The sequence below is a fragment of the Myotis yumanensis genome, unplaced genomic scaffold (genome assembly GCF_028538775.1).
Source record: "Myotis yumanensis isolate MYYU_CA2020_CCGP unplaced genomic scaffold, mMyoYum1.0.hap1 SCAF_8, whole genome shotgun sequence".
Taxonomy (NCBI): domain Eukaryota; kingdom Metazoa; phylum Chordata; class Mammalia; order Chiroptera; family Vespertilionidae; genus Myotis; species Myotis yumanensis.
The window spans coordinates 33,584,372-33,607,468 of NW_027223759.1; the positions used below are offsets into that span (position 1 = coordinate 33,584,372).

General features: G+C 44.1%; 1 protein-coding gene across 3 annotated transcripts in view; it reads right to left on the reverse strand.

Moving 5' to 3' along the window:
• Nucleotides 1-23,097, reverse strand: part of IQCA1 (IQ motif containing with AAA domain 1) — a 115,458-nt gene that overhangs the window by 82,765 nt on the left and 9,596 nt on the right. For 2 of the 3 annotated variants that reach the window (XM_070423368.1, XM_070423366.1), the window contains exons 3-6: nt 21,198-21,317; nt 17,656-17,847; nt 15,498-15,569; nt 3,064-3,269 (exon numbers count right to left, since the gene is read on the reverse strand). In XM_070423368.1, coding sequence (XP_070279469.1) covers nt 3,064-3,269; nt 15,498-15,569; nt 17,656-17,847; nt 21,198-21,317 — 590 coding nt within the window. The remainder of the gene's footprint in view (nt 1-3,063; nt 3,270-15,497; nt 15,570-17,655; nt 17,848-21,197; nt 21,318-23,097) is intronic. The other variant, XM_070423367.1, reaches the window with a different exon arrangement.

A 23,097-nucleotide genomic window follows, 5' to 3' on the forward strand; every position in this document is an offset into this window, starting at 1 on the left:
ATTATATATTTTAGCTTATTTGGGATTATAATTGTACATAGTGCTTTCTACTTTGTTTTGTCAAATAAAAATAAATTTGATTTTAAAATGTCTATATATCATTGGTAAATATGTTCTCCCATACAGTGGGTTTCATTTTCATTTTGATGTGGGTTTCTTTTGCTGTGTAGAAACGTTTTATTTTAATGTAGTCCCATTTGTTTGTTTTTTCCTTTGTTTCTTTTGCCCTACGTGTTGTATCAGTAAATATTTTGCTACATGAGATGTCTGATATTTTGCTGCCTATGTTTTCTTCAAAGCTTTTCATGGTTTCATGAATTACATTTAAATCTTTTATTAATTTTTAGTTTATTCTTGTGTATGGTGTAAGTTGGTGATGTAGTTTCATTTTTTCACAAGTACCTGTCCAATTACCCCAACACCTGGGAAACTGTCCTTATTCCATTGTATGCTCTTGCCTCCTTTATAAAAGATTAATTGAGCATAATGGATTGGGTGGATTTCTGGGTTCTCTGTTCTGTTCCATTGATCTAAATGCCTGTTCTTGTGACAGTACCGGCTGTTTTAATAGCTTGATATCTGGTATTGTGATTCCTCCAACTTTGTTCTTTCTTAAGATTGCTGCAGGCTATCCAGGCTCTTTTTGGGTTCCGTATAAATTTTTGGAGTGTTTGTTCTAGATCTGTGAAATATGCCATTGGTATTTTAATAGGAATTGCACTGAATCTCTAGATTGCTTTGGGTAGTATGGACATTTAAATGATGCTAATTCTACCACTCCATGAACATGGTATATTCTTCCAATTGTTTATATCTTCTTTTATCTTTTTTCAACATTCTATAGTTTTCTGAGTATAAGTCTTTTACCTCCTTGGTTAAGTTTATTCCTAAGTATCTTAATTTTGGTTGTTACAATGGTAAATGGAATTGTTTAGTTTCTCTTTCTGAGAGTTCATTATTGGTGTATAAAAATGCCAATGATTTCTAGGTGTTAATTTTGTATCCTGCTAGATTGCCAAAATTTAATTTATTAAATCAAGTAGTTTTTTTGGTGGAGTCGTTAGGGTTTTGTGTGTACAATATCATGTCATCTGTGAATAATGACATTTTTATATCCTCCTTTCTGATTTGGATGCCTTTTATTTTTTCTTCTTGTCTGGTCACTGTGGCTAGAACTTCCAGTACTATGTTGGATAAAAGTGGTAAAAGTGAGCAACCCTGTCTTGTTCCTGTATTTAGGGGAAATGGCTTTAGTTTTTGCCCATTGAATATGATGCTGGTTGTGATACATCTGATAAAGGGTTAATATCCAAAATACATGAAGTACTCATACAACTCATACGAGTCAACAAAAGGAAGACAAACAACCCAATCAAATGGGCAGAAGACATAACTAGACACTTCTCCAAAGAGGACATACAAAAGGCCAAGAGACATATGAAAAAATGCTCAAATCATCAGAGAGATGCAAATTAAAGTGACAATGAGATACCACCTCACACCTGCCAGAATGGATACCATCAATAAATCAACAAACAAGTGCTGGCGAGGATGTGAAAGAAAGGAACCCTAGTACACTGCTGGTTGCAGACTAGTACAGCCATTATGGAAAACAGTGTGAAGTTTCCTTAAAAAATTAAAAATGAAACTGCCATTTGATCCAGTGATCCCACTTCTAAGAATATATCCTAAGAAGCCTGAAGCAACCAATCAGAAAGAATATATATGAACCCCTATATTTATAGCAGTGTTATTTACAATAGCTAAGATCTGGAAACAGCCCAACTTCCCATCAGTAGATGAGTGGATAAAAAAAACAACAACTGTGGTACATTTACACAATGGAATACTACACTACTATAAAAAAAGAGAGAAGGATCTTTTACCCTTTGAGACAGCCTGAAGGGACCTGGAGAGTATCATGCTAAGTGAAATAAGTCACTCAGAGAAAGACAAGTATCACATGATCTCATGTATATGTGGAATCCAATGAACAAAATAAACTGACCAACAAAATAGATCTAGAGACATGGAAGCGTGCAATAGACTGAGGATCCTCAGAGGGAATGGGGAGGAGGAAGGAAGAGATCAACCAAAGAACTTATATGCATAAATGAATAAACCATGGACACAGACAATAGTGGGATGAAGGCCTAGGGAGGGGAAGGAAGTGGGAAGGAGGAGGGTCAATGGGGCGGAAAAGGAGGACATCTGTAATACTTTCAATGATAGAGATAAATTTTAAAAATGTCTATATAAAACTAAAGCATCATGTCATTGATAGAAAACATTTCTGTGGACACCTATTCTCTGAAGTCCCAAGAGAAGGGAGGAGAGCTCCTGATGGCAGAAGTTCATGAACATTGGGCATGTCATCCTCATTAACTATAAAAATGAGGGTTTTAATGATAATCCCACAAGATTTAATCGGAAGACAATTCATTTGAAACAATGCCTTTCTCCCTAAATTTCCATGATCCCACAAGCCATCCTAAGATTATTTCCTCCGGACACAATTACGTAATTGGATAAGAATGAAAGGCTGTGACACCGTAGCCCACACCATTTACTGCAAATACCTGACTTGTATGTACCATTCTGTTCTCAGGCCAGATGTGTGAATAAGCAGATGGTCATAATATAAGAGAGTAACAATGATCTACACGGAGAGGTCTAAGTGCTCTGCATTTCCTAACAACCTCATGATGTGGTACGAGTCTTGTCCTCCTGTTCCAGATGAGGAAACTGACCCACAGAGAAGTTAACCACACAGGTCACTAAGCTATTTCTCCCAAAGCAAGGCTCCACACTGCCTGGAGGAGGAATGGGGGTGGGGCGCATGATGTTCAAGTCCACGGGGTCAGGGAAGCATTATAGAAACTGTGATTAAAGAAAAAGACAGCAGCAAATGCATTACAAAAAATTAGTTCCTGAATTCATAACCTTGACATTTCACTTTTCTACAATGAAGCCGAAAACCCTCGTGAATCTACATCAACATGCTCCTGTGCTGAAAACATACAAGAGACAGTCAGGCGTGGTCTCTACGCCACTCGCGCTCACCTGCATTCGAGGATCCAGTGCCGGATCTGGTCTCGGAGGTTCTCCTTGATGTCTGCACCTTCTATTAACTGCAGCTGGCTCTTGATGGTGTCCAGGGCAGTCTTGTAGTCCTCTTCATGCTTTATCTGCAGCTCATCCCGCAGGCCGGTCACCCTTTCAGCCTGGACTATTGCAGCACTGACTTCATTCAACAGAGGAGGCGGGTCCTGAAAATACAAGCAGAAAGGTTTGAGATCATAAAGGTTACAAAGCTGGTGGAAAATATTAGAACTGGGGAATTATCCCAATATCTTCAATGGTGTCTTACCAAAGGCTCATAGAAATACATGCAGGACACAAGAATCAGATTTGGCGGGAACATCTGTCACTGTGATTCACTGCCCCGGGGAAGAAAGATGGTGCTCATGCCACACCATTTCCCAGAATCCAATGGGAGATGTAAGTTAGCTTGAAAAAAATGCATATTCAGTAAACCTTAAAAAAAAAAATCACCCAAACTACAGAAAGTAAACTTTTTCTGAATCTTCTTGGTTAGTGGGAGAATAAACACTATAGAACAGGGGTGGGCAAACTTTTTGACTCGAGGGCCACAATGGGTTCTTAAACTGGACCGGAGGGCCGGAACAAAAGCATGGATGGAGTATTTGTGTGAACTAATATAAATTCAAAGTAAACATCATTACATAAAAGGGTACGGTCTTTTTTTTTTTTTTTTTAGTTTTATTCATTTCAAACTGGCCAGATCCGGCCCGCGGGCCATAGTTTGCCTAAGGCTGCTATAGAATAAGAAAATATTTGGAGCAAGCCAAAAGCTGTGAAGAGAGTGTGAGTGCTCTGATTTCAAGAAAATCCAAAATCAGCCCTGAAAACTCTGTTCCATTGCTGGAGACCTCCAAAAAAGAAAATTATCTGCTGACCCAGACACTCACTGTGATATTGTATCTTATTGTCAGAATGTTCTTCCCCAAAGTCTGCAGATTAGCAAGCCAACAAATGCCTGTCTATTGAGTACCAACCAAGTGCTCAGCCCTGGTCCAGCATCCTGAAGGGTGTGGTCAGAGAAAATACAGAACAATGTTGAGACTTAACTTCTATTCTTTAAAATCCCTAGAGAAAAACAGTTGGCAGGATAAGAATGATGCATGACATAGGCTAGAACAATGGCCAATAACCTATGAAAGTGCTATGTTGTAGGTTTGGGTGGAAAGAGCTAAAAGGGACTTGGAGAAGGAAAGCATGTCTGGGGCTCCTGGTGCCAGGAATCACACCTTGGAGAGCTGGGACAGAAGAGATCCTGAGCTCCAGGGAGTTCAGAGATTCAGCCCAGGTCACTTAGCAAATGAAGGGCCAATTCAGGGGTGAGCTGGAGCCAGCCCATAACGGCTCATGAGATCTAATTGATGCATTTTCAGGAATTTTGCAAGCTGGCTGTTAAATCATCATCTTTGAATGCTAAATTTTATAAATTTATAATTAAATCAGTTATATTAAAAATGAAAGTCATCAATACTAAAAATCTCATCACTTCTTAGCTGTTTTCACTGGATTTTACTATTATCTATGCGCTTGACATTATGAATGTTCATCATTTCTCTATGTTGAAAGTGCCATGTGATGGTGGGTGACTGTATGTACCTTCCAACAGTGTTCACTCAGGTAGGAGCCTGAAGTTGGCTACAGAAATTAGCAAATGCTGTGAGTCAGGGCTTCGGATATTGTTCTGATTGAACTGTCTAGACTTAAGTGATAGGAAAATAACAATGCAGATAAACATAAAAATGTGCCGTGCCTGTATCAGCTACATTGTGACTAGCACAAGAAGTTGAGGAAATATTCTTCCAGCCCCAAAACTGTAATCTGATTCAGCAAAGGGGTGTCCAACTTTTAAAATTGATGGCTGAGTGAAGCTGCAGTGTCCTTGGTTGTCTCACTTTCGTCTTATTAAGGCACATGAAGGTAACAATCTATGTCCATATCAGAACTACACTCACTCATCAGATGCAACCCCTTATCATCCAGACAACAGACAGAAGAGCTCAGTAACAATCAAGGAAAGTGTTCTGTGAGCATTGATGGCTAGGTGAGATTGGCAACAAAGAGGAGCGTATATTTTATTATTAGTAGTAAATTGTATGTACACAACCTTATATCAATGAAATGATATATGCATACATTTTCCCCAGAGAGCCTTGGTTAAGCATTACCAGTGCAGCACTGGGTACGTCCAAGACTAGAACCCCGTTGTTCTGGAAGGTTCTCCCACCACTCACCCGTCATCTGCATTCTACCCACCGCCCACCTTCTGTGGGCTTTCCTTCCCAAAGAGGCTGTAGGGTATGGAATGGTCAAAGAGCCTGCAGAATCCAGGGCAAAGCTAAGCTCAAAAGATTTCTGTTGAGTCAGAGCATAAAAGGAACCTCTCTTCCTGGAAAAGAGAACAGCATAAGCCAAGGCACTGAACTGGAAGAGAACATGGCTGTGGTTCACAAGGAGATGAGCTGGAACGGGGCACAGGAATTAGCAATTCTAATCCTCCGTCATACCCATCAGTGGCTCTTAACAATGTCTGTGCCTCAGAGACCTCTGTCGGTCTGGCAAAGCCTAGGGATGTCTTTTCCAAATAATGTTTTCAAATGAATAAAAAGAAAATAAACAGATTTATAAAGGAAACCGATTATACTGACACACATCTCTATCCGGTAACGACTAGACTGGGGTCCTGGGTCTCTGAGAGGAAGACCACAGAGGTAAAGTGCCATTTTTATCATGTCGTATCAAGAGGGCAGACTATCAACCTGCTAACCTGGATCACCTGGCTTACGTGGTATCTTCCAGGTTTCCCCTTCTAAGACCACTGCCCCCCTCCTCCCCACCCCCTCCACACTGTCCTCTGGTAGGAAGTCACTGTGCATAGCTCCCGCTTAAGGAGTGGGAGTGATGTTCTATTTCCTTGAAGGTGGAGAACCTGAAATTATTTGAAAATTTTCTGCATAATAGATTGGTCTCTTCTCCCACATTTATTAAATGATTCAATAATTTATTTAAATCAATATGGACTCATGGATAGTTCACTCATACTTTGGGTTATAATCCCAGTATCACTTTATTATGTTGTTTAGATTGTCCCAGTTGAACGGTTGTGACGGAGACTCTATGTCCTACAAAACCTAAAATGATGAGGAACAGGAAGGAGGAGGAGAGGAAGAGGAGGAGGAGGAGGAGAAATTTATAAAAGGGATCAAAGCAGCAGAGGGGACCACTTCCTGAGCTTCTCCTGCGCTTGCTCCCTCTACAGAAACAATCTCGTAGTCCTTGCGACAGTCCTGCTGGGCAGGTACTATTATCACACGAGGACATGGAACCAGAAAGTCGAGTTAGCGTTCCCCAGTCACACAGCTGGCACGTGGCAGAGGCAGGGAACAAGGCCTAGTTTGTGTGCTCCAAAGCCATGCTCTGGGATGTCGGGGCAGGGTGTCTGGGCTTAAGTCTAGGCTGTGCCACGTGCTACCTGTGTGACTTCATACAAGGCCCCAACTCTCTGAAGGCTCCGTCTCCCCCTCTTTAGGATGGGGGCAGCATTAGGCTGTGACGACTGAATGGGACCCTCTCTGGAAAGCCCTGTCTGGAGTCTGGCATGGGTGGGGGTGCCTGGTGCAGGTTCACTGTGGGGTCAGTGTGGAGGTCAGTGTGACTGCTGTCCTTGCACCAGCGGCACCAACATTGGGTGCCTGGAACCCAGGGAAGCTAGGAAGCTCCCTTGTAGAGAAATTTCCAGGATAAGAGAAAAATATTAAAGTCCATTTTGAAAGCTGTGAAACCAGCAGATGACAAAATTGAAGGCCTTGTTTCCATGGATACAACTATAAATTTCAATCAATTACTGGGGGAAAATGGTCATCTTAAAGACTCAATTCATGTCATATACTAAAATAAATTCCAAATGAATGAAACAGTTAAGTGTAACAAGTACACACACACACACAGACACACACACAGACACACACACACACACACACACACACACCACAACCTCCAAGAAATACCTATGAACCCCTGGGAGTGATTTCTCAACTTGAAACCACAATCCAGATGTTGTTGGAAGTCAGCATTCACTTAATGACACAAAATCAAGTTAGAAAGATGAAAAGAAAATCGCACATATAGGAGTTTATAAAAACATGCATCAGGAAGTCGAAGGAAAGAAGGCAATTGTCTACATTTAGTATAACAAGAATGTGTCACTATTATGATAGGAAAAAATGCTAAAACTACTTTAAATCTGAATCCAGAATGAAAATTATAGAATCCTTTTGAAGAACAATCTTAAAAACAAGCTAAATTGCCTCACTGTGCAGGTGCTCAAAGGCAGGACTTTATATGATACATTTGGTGTCACTATAAAGAGATAGGCATTCCCTTTATTTAATCATATAAAGAAGTAGCCAATTCTTACACCTCCCAGGTAATGTTTCCCCTTCCTAGTGCCTACATCTTATAATTCTTCTACAGATTTTCCCCTCATCACTCCAAGGACTACTGTAGAACCCATTGTTTTCGTGACTATGTTAAAATGGGTCCCTGCTACAAAGGACCAACTTCCTCCGTCTGTGATGACTGTGTGAAATTGAAGTCTTGCATTAATGTTATGATTCTCACAATCAATGAATCACACAAACGGCTTCCGCCCCCAATTACATCCTTCTTATGGTGATTTATGGCAAATTTCTTTCACAGATGTACGTATACAAACTGTAGTTTAAACTGGGCCTTCTCCCGGGTTATCCCTAAAAATGAAGTAATGAGTAGTGACTCTGATGCGTGTCCTGTCCATAGCTCTCCATGTGCTGCATGGCGGACTTCCTCCCGCTCCATGGCCTCTGAGCGGAACAGGGAAATCTCCCAGCTCCCATGGGACTGCACTGTGTCCCCACGTTGGTTCACCGGAGTCCTTTACTCATTTCACATCCACCTCCGAGGTGGAAATGGGGACCTGGCCGCCCCATTGGACAGATGAGGACACGGAGGTTCAGAATTAAGTGAGTTTCCGAGTCATTCTGCATTAATGAACAAGCCATGAGGTTTCCGGCTCCGTCGCTATGAGTTCCTCCTGCTACACCAGGCAGTGCTGTTCTCCTGTGTGTCCATGTGTGTTTCTCCCTATAGACGCCCTCCGACAAACATACACTTGGGGTCACTGGCAGCATCTTTCTCTAGTTGCTTCTAAATGTAGAGGTTGTCATCTCTTCGGGTCCCAGGTTAATGAGCAGCTTTTCCTTGGGGCTAAAACATCTTTTCCTCCTCGGCAACCCCGGTCATACGGAATTCAAATTCGAGAACTCATCATCGCATCAACAGCAACTCATTTAAAAATAAATTACGAATATTAAGGGGAAATAGGAAGCGAGATAACATACGATGTATTGAAATACATTAGCGGTAGAATTACGCGTCTTAATGAAGGCTTCCCATGTGAATAAACCATTATATTTACAAGCTTTCCACAGTTAATGACCTGGAACCGGATAACGCAACCTACACTGATGGCAAGGTCCTCCGTCAGCAGAAATATGCATATTAATAATTGATGCTGCTGTAAAAACAGGACATCGGGGGACGCTTCCTGGGTTTGTGGGGAAATAGGACTCCATGGTCCATTAACTTGAAATGCTTAGCTAATGTTTCATGGGCTTTGTCTTAAAAAATCCGTGTTCAAATTAGTAAGAGAAAATGGACATTTGTCCAAATGGAAATCTGTTCCATGTAGCAGTCGCAAATGCACTTGCAAATAGGTGGTTGGATGAGGGCAAGCTTCTGGAGAGGCCCAGGGTGTTGGGGGGTTCGCTTCTTCATGGTGCTTTGTTGTCCCTGAAGGCAAAGCCAGAGCAGTGAGGGGAAGGGGGCATCTAGCGAAGCAAATGACCGCCTTGCGGGGTCTCGTGCTGTGGCCAACCCAGAGATGAACCCGCCCGCCGCCTCCTGGGAACAGCGGGCAGCACTGCTCATTAGGAAGCTCTCGGGCCCAGCTCCTGGGGCCACGGGGTGCCCCTGCCCCCGTCTGACTTTGCCAGGGGATGACCGCCTCATGCTGTGGAGGGAATGGCGCTGCAGTTGCTCCATTTCCTTGGTTTATGGAAATGAGCCATTTTGTTCCATCATTCCATTTTAGAGCGATGTGTCTGTATTTATAAACCTGTGCTTATACCAGCGCGCCTCCTCATGACGACGGAGCCAGCAGGCGTGGCAACAGGACCGCAGGGAGACCCAGGCTGGTGGTTTCCTTTGCCCTCAGCGCCAAGTCCAGTTACGTTATGTCGTTAAGTGAAGATGCCCCAATTTGAGTGGGTGCCAAACTATTAAAGGTTAAAATTTTTCTAGTCCATTAGGTCCAATTTCTAAAACTTTCTTAGTAGTTTTAAAATGTGCGTAATTAGGAGCTGTGCTAGAACAGAGTCTGATTGAGCTTATGATTGATTAGTGGAGGAAGCTTAATCTGTTTCTTGGGTCCTACATTCTTTAAAAATGTTTTAGATAAACACTTTAATGGCATTTACAGGGTGCAAAGCACTGTTTTAAGTGGCTGACCAATATTAACTATTTTATTTATTATAATAGCCTTATGTATAGGTACTGTTGTTATTTTCATTTTAAATATGAAGAAACTGAAGCACAGAGACCCAGGGTCACACAGCAAGGAAGTGGTAGACTGGGGCTTTGACTCAAGGCATCTATTTCTAGACTCTCTGTTCTTAGCCTCTATGCTTTGCTGTGTTTCTCCACTGACAGGTTTCTTACAGCTTAAAACATTTTGTCTGAAGATATTTTTTATGGATACTATAAGTCAGACCTTTTAAAAAACGTGCATTTGTAATTTCAATAGCTATTGCTGATCTGCCTCGCAAAGAGGTCGACATGTCCCTCTCCCCCCGACAGTTTGATGGAGCCTGTGTTTCCAGACTTGCCAACATTGTGGCATTCACCTTTCTGATCTTGGCTAACTTCAATAAGTAAAAATAGCAATTAAAAAAAAGATTTACTTTTATTTTTTAAAAATTGACTTTTAGAGAGAGAGGGGAAGGGAAAGGGTGAGGGAGAAACATAGATGTGAGAATGAAACATTGATCGGCTGCTTCCTGCATGCCCGCTACTGGAGATCAAGCTGAAACCTGGGCATGTGTTATGACCTGGAATTGAACCAGCAACCCCTCAGTGCATGGGACGACACCCAACCAACTAAACCACAACGGCCAGGGCAAAATGGCAATTTTTAAATAAACCTTTGAATCATGAGCGATATGAGCATCTAAAGCTGTGATTCTGAGCCACTGGAAGAAAAACAGCTGGCACTTCCCCAGTGCTCACTGTGCACAACACGCAAGACTGTTTTGAATGCTTTCCAGAGGGCAGTGTCTTTAATACGTAGCACACACCGATGCGCAGGTGCCAGGACCATTTCCCATTTGCCTATGCGGAAGTCTCGGCCCGAGAAGCCAGGCCACCACCCAAGTCCACACAGCGGGGCAGTGGTGCGGCCGGAACGTGAGCCCAGGCGGGCCGGCTCCGGAGTTCTGGGCCTCAACCACTCTGCATGCTCCTTGAAAGGACTCTGCGGGCCTAAGCGGAGATGAATTAGGGCAAACGTCCTGTTTGAGGACGTGCCTGTAGGAATCCTGGGATCAGGAGGCAAGAGGGAGAGAATACCTTCATCACTGAATTGCTGATGACCTGAGACCCGGGCGAGAAGAGAGCAGAGGAATAATAACAAAAACCACCTCACGTCAGACTACAGGTTACCACGTCTCTAGACTGTAAAATCCCATTTAACAGAAAAAACAAAACAGTGACTTTTCCTTTTTTAAAACCTCTTGAGGCTTTTGAGTTCCCAAAGATGACTCAGGGTCCGCCTGACTCTCCGATCGCCTGGCTCCGCCTGTCGGAGACCGCACATCTGCACCGGATACACAGGCAGCCTGGTCTGCGGGCCGTTCCCGGGCAGCACACACAGGGCGCAGTGTGGCGGCACCTGCTGCCTTAGGGACCCTGGGCACCTCCCTGGCAGCCAGATGCTCAGCTGCATGCTAGACTCGCGCCTGCGCCGCTCCAGCTCCACTGCAAATGCCTGAATCACAAAGGCCGAGGTATTTCCTATTTGGAAGCCAGTGGCCTGTGAATTTGATGCAACAACTTGTTCTGAAGTGTTTCGTGTTCTGCAACACAGAAAAGTTATCACACTTCTTGGTACTTCGCACTGTAGACATCATTCCGTTACCAGGACGACACACTGATGTTCCACGATGACCAGCAGCAGCCGCCACTCCTGGAAGGGTGTCTTTGTCATCCCCCCTGAAGCCCCATCAGCCCTTCTGTCCTGCTCTTACAGCAGATGGGACGGAGGCTCACAGGGAGGGCCGGGGTGTCGCTCAAAGCCCCCAGCTGGCCACCTGGATGCCTGCTTCCTTGTCAACACAGTGGAGCAAACCCTTCAACACCTGTGGTGGAGACGGCCACTCATTTCTAAAATGCCGCCTCCCCCCGGGACATTTAGGGAATGGCTCTTTTGCATTTAAGACATTAAAAAAAAATCTAAAACAAAGCAAAACAAAATCCCATAGATCATGGCATAGCCGTTCATTGAGAATAAATTTCTTTCTAGAAACAATCAAATGTCATTTGGAGCCAACTATCCTATATAATATAAGCCTAATATGCTAAGTGTCCGACTGATCGTTTGACCATTTGACCAGTCACTCTGACGTGAACTGACCACCAGGGGACAGATGCTCTGACCGGTAGGTTAGCTTGCTGCTGGGGTTCGGCTGATCAGACCCCAGTGGTCCCTCCCCAGCCCCAATCATGCAGCAGGGGGGTGGTCCCTTGCAGGACCCCTCGGGGGATGTCTGCAGGCCAGGCCGAGGGACCCCATTGGTGCATGAATCCGTGCACCGGGCCTCTAGTAATACACAATGCACATGGCCCGGCTGGACGCCATGGCTTCTGGTTGATATTAACGTGCAACCATGAAAGCGTTTCATTTTGATTCTTGGCTCATTTCAGCTTTGACAGCCCTTTCCAAAGAGGAGCCCACGGGTGCTGAGGGCTGGGGAAGCACTGGGCGCTGCACCCGCCTTCCCAAAGGAAGCCTTGGAGGGAGCGTGCCGGGGGCCCCAGCACCTACTGGGGGTGATTTGTTCATAAAGAAATAAGTCTAATTCATTGACCTAAAAACAACCTAGCACCCAGCTTGCTTTGCGTTGGGATCTGAAAGTGAGCAGGCCTTTCCGGTGCTATGAGGGTCCCACTGATGCATTTCACGGTGACAGTTCTTTCTCTTTACTACGCGCCCCCCCAGTGTTCATTATAATGCAAACAGTGATAGCTTCAGGCTAACACAGAATATATGATGGTCATGACTGTAGGACCAATTATTTCAAAGGGATCCACAGAATGAAATGTATGACATTCATTAAGTTTCCCTCTACCTGATCCACCCCATTGCCTCTGCCAATTAAAATAACTGCACATGAATTTCTAGAGTGCTATTTATTTTCCTTTGTAGATTTTAGAATATAAATATTTAAAATGGCAATATCAAAAAAAAATTTATATGTCAATGGTAAGAAAAACATTTGGCCGGGAGTGGAATGATGGCATAATGATGTTTCTTGCTCTAATTCTGGTTTCAGTTACTAAATAGTCACCCCTGGAAACATGCCAAGCTTCCCTGACAGATGCATATACAGTTTTGATCAGATAAGTCACTGGTTTCCTCACTGGCATAATATAACAAAATGAAATAAGGGAAAAATGAAATTTTAAAACAAGCAGACACTATCTTAATTAGTGATAGAGTGGAAAATACATTCAATTGGAAACATTTCTTCAATTTGGGGTAATGAATTTTTATGGTTATCAATTAGTGAGCAGAAGATACCATTCTTAATAAATTGAATCCATGTATTTCACAATGGTGTAAAATTTCAATGAGCATGCATACCACACACACACATACACACACATACACACACATACACACGCACACGCACACGCAGAGGGGGAAGAAAAGTCACCTTTAATAGAAAACAGATGAGTTACTCTCTTTATATTGTCCAAACTCTGCACTGCTGAAAAATTAATAGGCATTTTTTATTTGAGCTGAGCAGATACAAATGACAAAAGCAGAAAAAATCATAATAAGAGACATTCTATCTTTATGTGGGATCAATATAAGATATTAAGGCTTCAAGATGGAAAAAAATATTGTTTGGCCATTCCCTAAGTTTCTGGTGCATGAACGTAGTAGATGGTCAGCAAATGCAGGCTGGGTTAAATTAAATGGAAATTGTTGAATTAAAACTGCTGCTAACACAAAATTTTATGTCCAACTTAGATTATCTGAGATTAAATCTTTGACTGCGAGTTTAATTTTTAAAGTAGAAATTGGAAGTATCTATTGTTTTTATTATGATGTCTCATATCTGCGTGTCTATTAAGGATGGTGTAGAGGAATGTCAGCTCATTCCCTATCTACTTCCCCACATACACCACACAATTTGGAGGGCTTAGGAGAAAAAGTTGATAATATTCCATGGCCATTTACTTTTATTTTTAAATGTGTACTTTTTTTCCAGTTAATGAAGCAAAATTCAAACGCGTAGGAAAATACAGACAATTATGGACAAAAAATTATTCAAAAGTCCCCACATTAAAAAATGAGCAGCCCCAGCTGGTTGCTCAGTGGTTAGAGCTTCAGCCCTGGTGAACTGAAGGGTCGCCAGATGGATTCCTGTCAAGGGCACACACCTCGGTTGCAGGCTTGATCCCTGGCCCGGTCCCGGTGAGTGCCTGTGGGAGGTAACCAACCGATGTGTCTCTCTCACATCAATGTTTCTTCTGTCTCTCCCCCTTCCTTACACTCTCTCTAAAAATCATTGGGAAAACTATCCTGGGGTGAGATTAATGAAAACCAAACCAAAAAAAAAAAAAAAAAAAATTAGCATTATCTGAACTCGGTATATTTTCTTTCTTTGCATGTGTGTGGATGTGCGTATATATTTAGATGAAATCGTACTGTTGTGTATAATTCTAAATCCTGTATTTTCACTTTGAGCATTGGGCCGCCAAAAATTAGTCATAAACATGTTTCTGATGGTGGCTGGTGGCGTGGCACTACATGAATGTAGGTCCACCGCAAATCACTTAACTACATCCCTACTCTGAACACCAGAATTGTTTATTTCCAATTTTCATTAAAAAGGACACTAGGAAACTTCTATGCACAGACATCCCTATTTCTGATGATTTCCTTAAGCTAGAACTAGAACTGGGGGTGAAGGACGGAAATATGCTAATGGTCTTGCACAGCCGGCTGACTGCCGTTCAGAAAGGCCGAGTGGGTCTCACCCATCGGGGGTGCGGGTGAGCACCGCCTCACGTTCCTGTCAACAATTATAACTTGAAACACAGACACACCTTGCCCTCCTCGGAGGCTTTTGCTGGGGATGCCGACCAAGGAGGAAACGCCCAGCACAGACAGAGGCTCCAAGACGGTCCAATGATCCTCACCTCCTGGTGCTCGCGCCCTCCTGCCCTCCCCTCTGCCTGAGTGTGGGTGACCCTTGACCTGCCTCTAACCCGCCCGATTGGGCAAACGTGAGGCGTGCCACTTCTGTGATGCTTGCAGGAGATGGAGCATCTCTCCCTTGCTGGCTTTGGTGACCAAGTTCTCACATGGAGGGGCCCCATGGCACTGAGCCGGGCTGCGTCCGGCTAACAATGGGCCGGAAAATGGAGGCTTCTGTCCGACAGCCCACAGGGGCGGAGTCCTGCCAACCACCACACACACTGGGAAGCAGATCCTCCCCATGCTGAGCCTCAGAGGGGATCCCAACCCGGCCAACACCTTGACTGCAGCCTGGGAGAGGCATCCAGTCAAGCACAGACTCCTGACCCACGGCAACCGAGAGAACACGCCTGTGTATGAAAGCTGCTCGGTTGGTGGTAATTTGTGACGCAGCAGTAGGTAACTAACACACCCTTTCAAGTCTGCGTCAGTCACTGTCCCCCAGAGGCAGCAAGTCAGTGCAACCTGGTCACCACAAATACTAATAAAGACGAGTGCACTGCTGACATCAGCCGGAACAGCATGTGGTGAGCAGCTCAGCACCTGCGTCCACATCTGGCGGCGGCGGGGAGCGGGGTGGGGAGGGGTGGTCCACAGATTCTAACAGAGCGGGTGTGGGGGCACACCCCTGCTCCCCTTCCCCCAGGCAGGCTCTGTCAAGTACAGGTGATTCCACCTTCGTCAGTCACTGGTTGTTTATTTTTCTTTCCTCTCTCCCCTCAAGGAAGACTAGCTAAGGAAGACTCAAACCATACAGGTGCTACTGTCTTTCAGAAAAGCGGACACATGTTGTGTGTGTGTGTGTAAGTGAACTTACCATGCCCAGGAACACCATCTCCTCTTGTCTCTCTCTTTCGGTTTTCTTACTTTGGTGGAAACCTCGCCAAACCTAAAAACAAAGAAATGGTTACTTGTTTTGTATATAAAAATATAAAAGAGAACAGTACCCTACTGTTTCTGCCGTACAAACGCACGTGCCAAAGGACAGGCTGTGCACGCAAGGTCGTGCACGCGAGTGTTGATGGAATACATTTTCTTCTGCCATCAGAGGCACAATCTCTAAGAAAGAACAAATCACAGAAACGGTTTATACCGCTGTCTGAGGACACAACCATGGACCCTAAGGTGGGCCCTTGTACCAGCACCGCCCTACTGACCGGGGGGTCCTGGGGGCAGCCCCTCCACCCAGGGACCAGACTGGATCCACACTCACCAAGACCCTGGGAGGAAACCTGCTAACCTCAAACCCCATCCACCCAGCAACAGCCTCACACCTGTCAGAATGGTTATTACAAAAAAGACTAGAGACAACAAGTGCCTGCAAGGATGTGGAGAAAAGGGAACGGAAATGGGTGTGGCTACCATGGAAAATAACATGGAGGTCACCAAAAAAACAAGGAAGAAACAGAACTACCACACAATCCACCAATCCTACTTCTGGGTATAGATCTAAAAGGAATAAAATCAGCACCTCAAAGAGATATCTGCACCCCCATGTTCACTGCAGCATTCTTTATAACAGCCAAGACAGGAAAACACCTTAAGTGTCTGTTGATGGGTGAATGGATTAAGAAAATATGGTTTACAATATAATGAAATATTATTCAGCCATAAAAAGAAAGAAAACCTGCTATTTGAGACAACATGGGTCAACTTGAGGGCATTATGCTGAGGGCAATAAGTCAGACAGAGAAAGGCAAATACTGTATGATCTCGCTTACACGTAGGTTCTAAAAATACTGAACCCATGGAAACAGAGAGTAGATTTGTAGTGGCCAGGGGCTGGGATGGGGGGATAAGTGAAGGTGGGCAAAGGTACTAACTTCCAGGTATAAGATGAGTGGTAAGTTCGGGGGATCTAATACACAGCATGGGGACTGGAGTTAATGACACTGTATTGTACCCTTAAAAACTGCTAAAAGGGCTGCTCTTAAATGTCCTCACTATAAGGAACAATGGTAATTGGGTGCAGTGATGGCTGTGTGGGTTAACCTGACTGTGGTCACTGTTTTACAATATATTCGTGTATCCAATTATGACATATATCTTAAAACGTGCACAATATTCTATATCAAATACATCTCAATAAAGTTGGGGGTGGGAAGAAATGGCCTATAATTGTCCTTAGGGAGATTCCCCTATCTGGGTTTCTTCTAGGTTGCAGGAACATGGGACTAGATCTAAGGGAGTTAATTCATAGTTACAAAAGAAAATTTCTGCAGTCACGTGGGGAAATATAACGGCAGCGTTGAACTGCACAACTCAGCTGTGAATTCAAATGCTTATTTAAAACCTCATATCTGCATAGAAACCAGACAGAAGATAGTCTCTTATCTGACCCTCCCCCGCCCCTCGCTGCCATTCAAACACAATAAGGGGCAAGCATCCGACCTCCCTGCTCCAGCTCATGCCCTTATACTTCCTTTCTCTCCAGCCTAATTCTAATTTGTCACATGCCGTATTTTGCGTTTTCCTATAAGCAACGTGGTCTGTATTTGAAAAACGACAGGGTATAAATCTGACTAAGAGGAGGGAACCTCAAGGCCCGCTTTCTAAAAGGGCACCGAGGCCCCGCTCACTGGCGCTGGTCGCTGGGACCCTGTGTGCACCGTGCTGTAGGGCACCAACACCTCCTGTACTGTATGTCCATGTGTCAGTGGGTTTTAAAAAGTCATTAAAGATTTATATCCTCACTGAGTTTTCAGCAACATTCTTTCCAACAATTATCAATGACTTCAAAAACGTGTGAAGAAAATGCCTAGACCTATTTATAATAACATTTAAAAAACAGGACCAAGCTTAGTTAATGGTTTCCCCAGGGTAAGAAAAATCAATCTTTCTGGAATTTCGTCCGGCTCTACTACAGGTAAGATTTTGGAATTCTGAGGTTCGGAGCTGACTGCACCCTGGTACGCATCCCTGGCGTGCCAGACACCAGATCCCCAGGACTGAGGGCCCTCCCCATCCCATCGCACCTTCTGGATCCGCAGTGCTGCTGCCCCCACGTCTGCCATTTTCTCGCCGATGAGCTTGGCTTGCCTTGCTCTGAATTCTTGGAGGAAGATCTGCTTCATGAACAGAGCTCTCAGGCGACCTTGCCGTGCCCTCTCTGCAATCTGAATTAATTTCACAGCCTGTTCTAGGGAAATGGTCTTTATAGATAATCTCTGCAAAAAATATTTGAGATCAATCAATATTTAATCATGTTAACTATACCAACTGATCCCAGAAACATACAGGCGTACTGCCAGCCCCACCCTGCAGAGTTGCCAAACTGCTGATAAAGAGTGTGACGTCCGCTCACTACTAATCATCTTCCCCGTGATTTATGTATATTTTGATAAGATGCCATACTCGTGCCGTGGTCCCACATGTAAGCACCCCTTCGGCTTTCCTCTACCATTCCAAACAAAATACTAATTAGCTCCACATTTTAGGTTGGCAGCAAATTATACTAAAAATGCCAATAAAATGGATTTAATGAAACTTGAAATGGCTATCAATGTTCATCAACTTAATAGTATAACCATGAATTAAAAACACATCTCTAGCTCGGCTGGTGTGGCTTAGGGGTTGAGCATTGTCCCGTGCACCAAGAGGTCACGGGTTTGATTCCCATCAGGACACATGCCCAGGTTGCCGGCTTGATCTCCATTAGGGGGCGCTCAGGAGGCAGCCAATTGATGTCTCTCTCATCAGTGTTTCTATTTTTCTCTCCTCTCTCTCTAAAATCAATAAAAACATATTTAAAAAAACATAATACAAACAAAAAACAAACACATCTCTGAGAATTTAAAACATAAAACACACGTGAAGTAAAATGCTGACTTTAAAATCCATCACAGAATGATCTGGTGAATATAACGAATGCTAGAATTACTGGAGGAGTGTTAACTTTATATATGAAATGTCCTCCAGTATCTACAAGTTTGCATTTCAAAACATTCAGACATGACAGGCTGGTGCAGTACAATGCTGTCTTTGGAGGCAAAGTCAGATGAGGGAATGTGATGTTTTGGAGGAAAGAGGAGTAAGAGCAAGGCTGCAGAGGCACCCAGAGGCCTGCATGTGTCCAGTGCGGGCTCAGGCCCTCGGCCTTCCATTTTCCTGGGAGGGAAGGGGAGGCTGTGCATGTGGTCTGGCTTGGGCAGAACCGCATACACGGATGGGGCAGATGGGAGAGGCCACTGGAATCAAAAACACCCACGCACAGGCTGAGTCCTTGCCCAGGCCTCAGGGTAGCAGTGGCCATGATGTCAGGATACAGCGCAAGACACTGAGGTCCCAAGTGTGGCTGCTCCGATTCATCACCTGGGGCCATCACTTCTCTGTGTAATGGCGTGTATGTGCATGGGTGTGCACATGTGTGTGTATGAACAGGAAGGACAGCAAAAGGACATGGACTGAGAACCCACAGATGCCAGACACTTTCCATGCACATCCTCATCAAATCAAGGCAGGCATTACAGTGGCCACTTAAGGGTGAAGGAGAATGAGGCTCCAAGAAGTAAAGTGATTTGCACACATTCCCTGGTTAGTAAGGGGTGGAGCCAATGTGAAGGAGAGGCCCCTCCTTCCTCTAGAGCAGCCACCACTCCTCAGTGTGGGCTGGGTTCCTCAGAGGAAGCAAATTCACCTAACAGTCCCCCAGAGTTCTGTGTTCAGTGAGCTCTCGTCCTTCACCTTTGCAGCGAGCACACATTTTCAATAATGAAAGAGCGCGTGTTAGACTGGAATGAATGTTATTCAGGCTTTAAGTCAGAAGATGTGTGTAAAAGCACTTAAGCAGATAGCAGGTGCCCAGCAAACGTTAGCTCTTATTGTATTTATTTCCTTTAGATTCTGTACTGTCTGTTGTTCTGAAGATAATTACAGTCCTTACTGGCGACTTCTAAGGGATGGAGTAGTCGATGCGACAAAGATAAGAGGCTCTGAGAGTAAATATTAAGTATTACAAATGTAGGAGCGGACAATCATTTTCATTTATCAGAATTCCTCTTGGGGTATATATTGCATATATTTTCCAGAAATAAGCAGCTTAAGATGAGAGTGGGGGTCCAGTGAGACCCCGAAGGGCATGGTGACATCAGTCAGATGCCCAGGGCTGGTGCCAGAAGCCAGGAGTCTTTTTTATTTTTTAATATATTCTTACTGATTTCAGAGAGGAAGGGAGAGGGAGAGAGATATAGAAACATCAATGATGAGAGAGAATCATTGATCATCGGCCTCCTGCACGCCCCACACTGGGGATCGAGCCCACAACCTGGGCATGTGCCTTGACTGGGAATCGAACTATGACCTCCTGGACCATAGGTGACGCTCAACCACTGAGCCACGCCAGCTGGGCAGAAGCCAGGCATCTTGCTGAGAGTGAGCACCTGTGACCCAGAGCTGAGCAGTGCCAGGGCTGGATGCTGAGGGAGGTAGAGCCTCCTTGTTGCTGACCCACACAGAGGAAGAGGAACAGGGGGAAAGGGGGAAGAGTAACAGCAAAGAGGAATTTTTAGGGTTTTCCTGTAGTATGTGCAAAGTAATCTCTCTTCTCTGCTCCCCTGTGCAACCTTAATTCTGCTCGCTTGCCAGTACTCTGGGCTCAGGAGGGGATGGGAGGGGTGACTAAATGAAGGGCTTCGTGCAGATTGAGCATGAACTGAAGGGCAGACTCAGGGCTCCAGGGGTGAGGATGGCTAGATGACGCAGGCAAGTCAGCCCTGGGACCTACTTCCAGGAAGGTACAATGTGGAAGAGGGGTCAGTTACTTAGGGGACAGGCGTGGGAAGGAGAGTTGTCTCCAACTAGGTGGCGGGGGCTGGGGCGGGGGAGGTCAGGAAAGAATTCCTGAGGGAATGAGTGTCATTTGGATAGGCTGGGACAGAGGGAGGAGAGGGAGCCCGCTCTGCCCAGGAAGCAGCTCACCTACTCAAAACGAGAGACAGTATAAGGCTGGTGAACCCGGAACACGTGATCTTGCCCCATCACCACTCAGCATGAGCCTGGAGTCAGGCTGGCAGTACCCAACGGGGCCTGTGTGTAGGGAGACGGCACAGGCGAGGCATCCTGGGCACCCTGGTCGGCACCGGCAGGGGCGGCATAGCTGCCAAAAGTGTCTGGTTCGCTCTGAACTTGAGGTTGTGAAGGTCAATCAGCTTTTTAGAAAGTGTAGTCATTTTTGAGTTCCGTGTAAGTTATCTCAGCCCTCCATTATTTTATATGAACACCATTCAGCTTCTGACTTAGGCGAGGTGAATTTGAGATGAAAAAATTAAACCAAGTTGCTCATCTACACAATCTTAGAGGTGCCGATTTAACCAACAGCGTATTATATTTTGGTCTCCATTTCTAAGTTCTTGACAAATAATAGTTATGAATCACCAAAAACTTCTATACTGAGTAACAAGGGGAGAAAGGTACTGCTCTCCTCACACTAAAAATAATCTAATTGCTTCTCAATTAGGAGTATAAAAAGCAGAGTTTGTAGATTACTACAGAATAATGTGTGTTAAGATGATATACGAACCATTTCTTGTATGTCTAATCCTGTGTCCGCTAATATTTGAGCAAGGATTTTCTCTCTTCCTTTTATTACTTCCAACTTCTCCTTCAAAAAATACTTGGGTATGGGAATATCTAATTGTTGCTAGAGAAAGAGAAAAAATAAGCAAAAGAGCATTTTTGTCACAATTCCAGGACTCATATCCATGTAAAATATACAGTAAGAACATGACAGGCCTGACTTCCCATCCTCATTTCAGAGACGATGAGGCGGTGGTGTGAGGAGAGTTCGCTACTGCTAAGGAGACACAAATAAAGTCAAAAGGAAAAATTGTACCCATATTCCTTGTTTAATCATTACAGTAAGATTTCAGTAATTCATATCAGTTAGGCCTCCATTAACTAATGAATTTCTTTAAAGAAATGTAATATCATCTCAGTCTACCTAGAATAATAATGCAAATTAGGATAGCAAAATCTTGAGCTGTAGAGATCTTTGAGTTAAACCTAATAATTTATCACTAGCATCATCAAATGACTTGTTTTATTTTTACCCAAATTACTCCATTACAAAAATCACTTACAAAATTAATTTGCATTATTAGGAAACTTGTTTTTTATACAATAAATATAAACTTCTATTCTTTACTATGTACATTACCTAATATTTCAAATTAGTAGAGGTCAAGTGAGTATTTAGCAGTCTGAGATCAATAATCAGGAGTGTACAAAGGCTATTAAAGGACTTAGGTGGGCCCTTGACCAACTCCATTGAGAAACACTGTTGGATACTCTTGGACACTCCTGGCTGGCTGCCTTCTGGTAGACCAGTTGGCTGGGGAAAGCTAAGGTTCTGGTTTTCAGGATTAACTGTCCTTTTCCCTATTCTGATGTGAACTCACACTCTCTGCCCTAACCAGGAATTTTGAACAGGCCTTCCCCTAAATAAATATTATAGCATAAAAAGGTGTCTTTTTAAGGACTTAGTGGGATGGGATCCCCAGAACTGGGAGGTGGCAAAAGTTTTTGAAAACCAAACCTTTAGGCTAATGGAGTATTGGGGTGCATTAAGCATGCGTTTCTAGGATCCAGTGGGTGAGTGTAGTCCAGGGACAAAGGCAAGTCAGGGGAGAATGATTATATTTTTATTTTATGTTGTGATTTTTATCAAGATTTTATTTATTAGCAAGCATGTTCAAGTGTTGTACTTTTCTCAAGTATTGTGTTCTCTCTCTCTCTTTCTCTCTCTTTCTTTCTCTCTCTCTCTCTCTCTCTCTCTCTCTCCCCTCTCCCCTCCTATTAGGGAAGTCTCCTGGTTCTACAGGTCCCATCAAATAGTTGGGTGCTGGCCCTCCAAACATAGAGGACCTGCAGGCTATGCAGGTGACAGAGCCACTGAAGCCCAAATACCGAGGATGCTAGTTGGTCTGGGCTTCCACCCTGAAATACAGGACTAGTCCCCACAGACATTTCCAGAGGTTAGTGTGTCTCCCTGATCAGGGCACTGTTTATGAAGTCCATGTAACTGATGTTGGATGCACCCTCTAATCAGTTGGATCTCAGTGTCGTCACATGGTCAGTCCACATCTTCCAGGACTGGCAGAAAACACTGCTGAGAGTTTCCTGCTATGAAGGTTTCCAGAAGGATGTCACTTATTCTTCATCTCTCTCAATGCTCAGTGGCTCCATCATCTATCCCTCTAACTTCTCAGTGACTCAATCATCTCTCTCAATGCCCAGTGGCTCTATAATCTCTCTCAATGCTCAGTGGCTCCATCATCCAGCCCTCTAACTGCTCAGTGGCTCCATCATCCCTCTCAGCGCTCAGTGGCTCCATCATCCCTCTCAGCGCTCAGTGACTCCATCAGCTCTCTCAATGCCCAGTGGCTCTATCACCTGTCTCAATGCTCAGTGGCTCCATCATC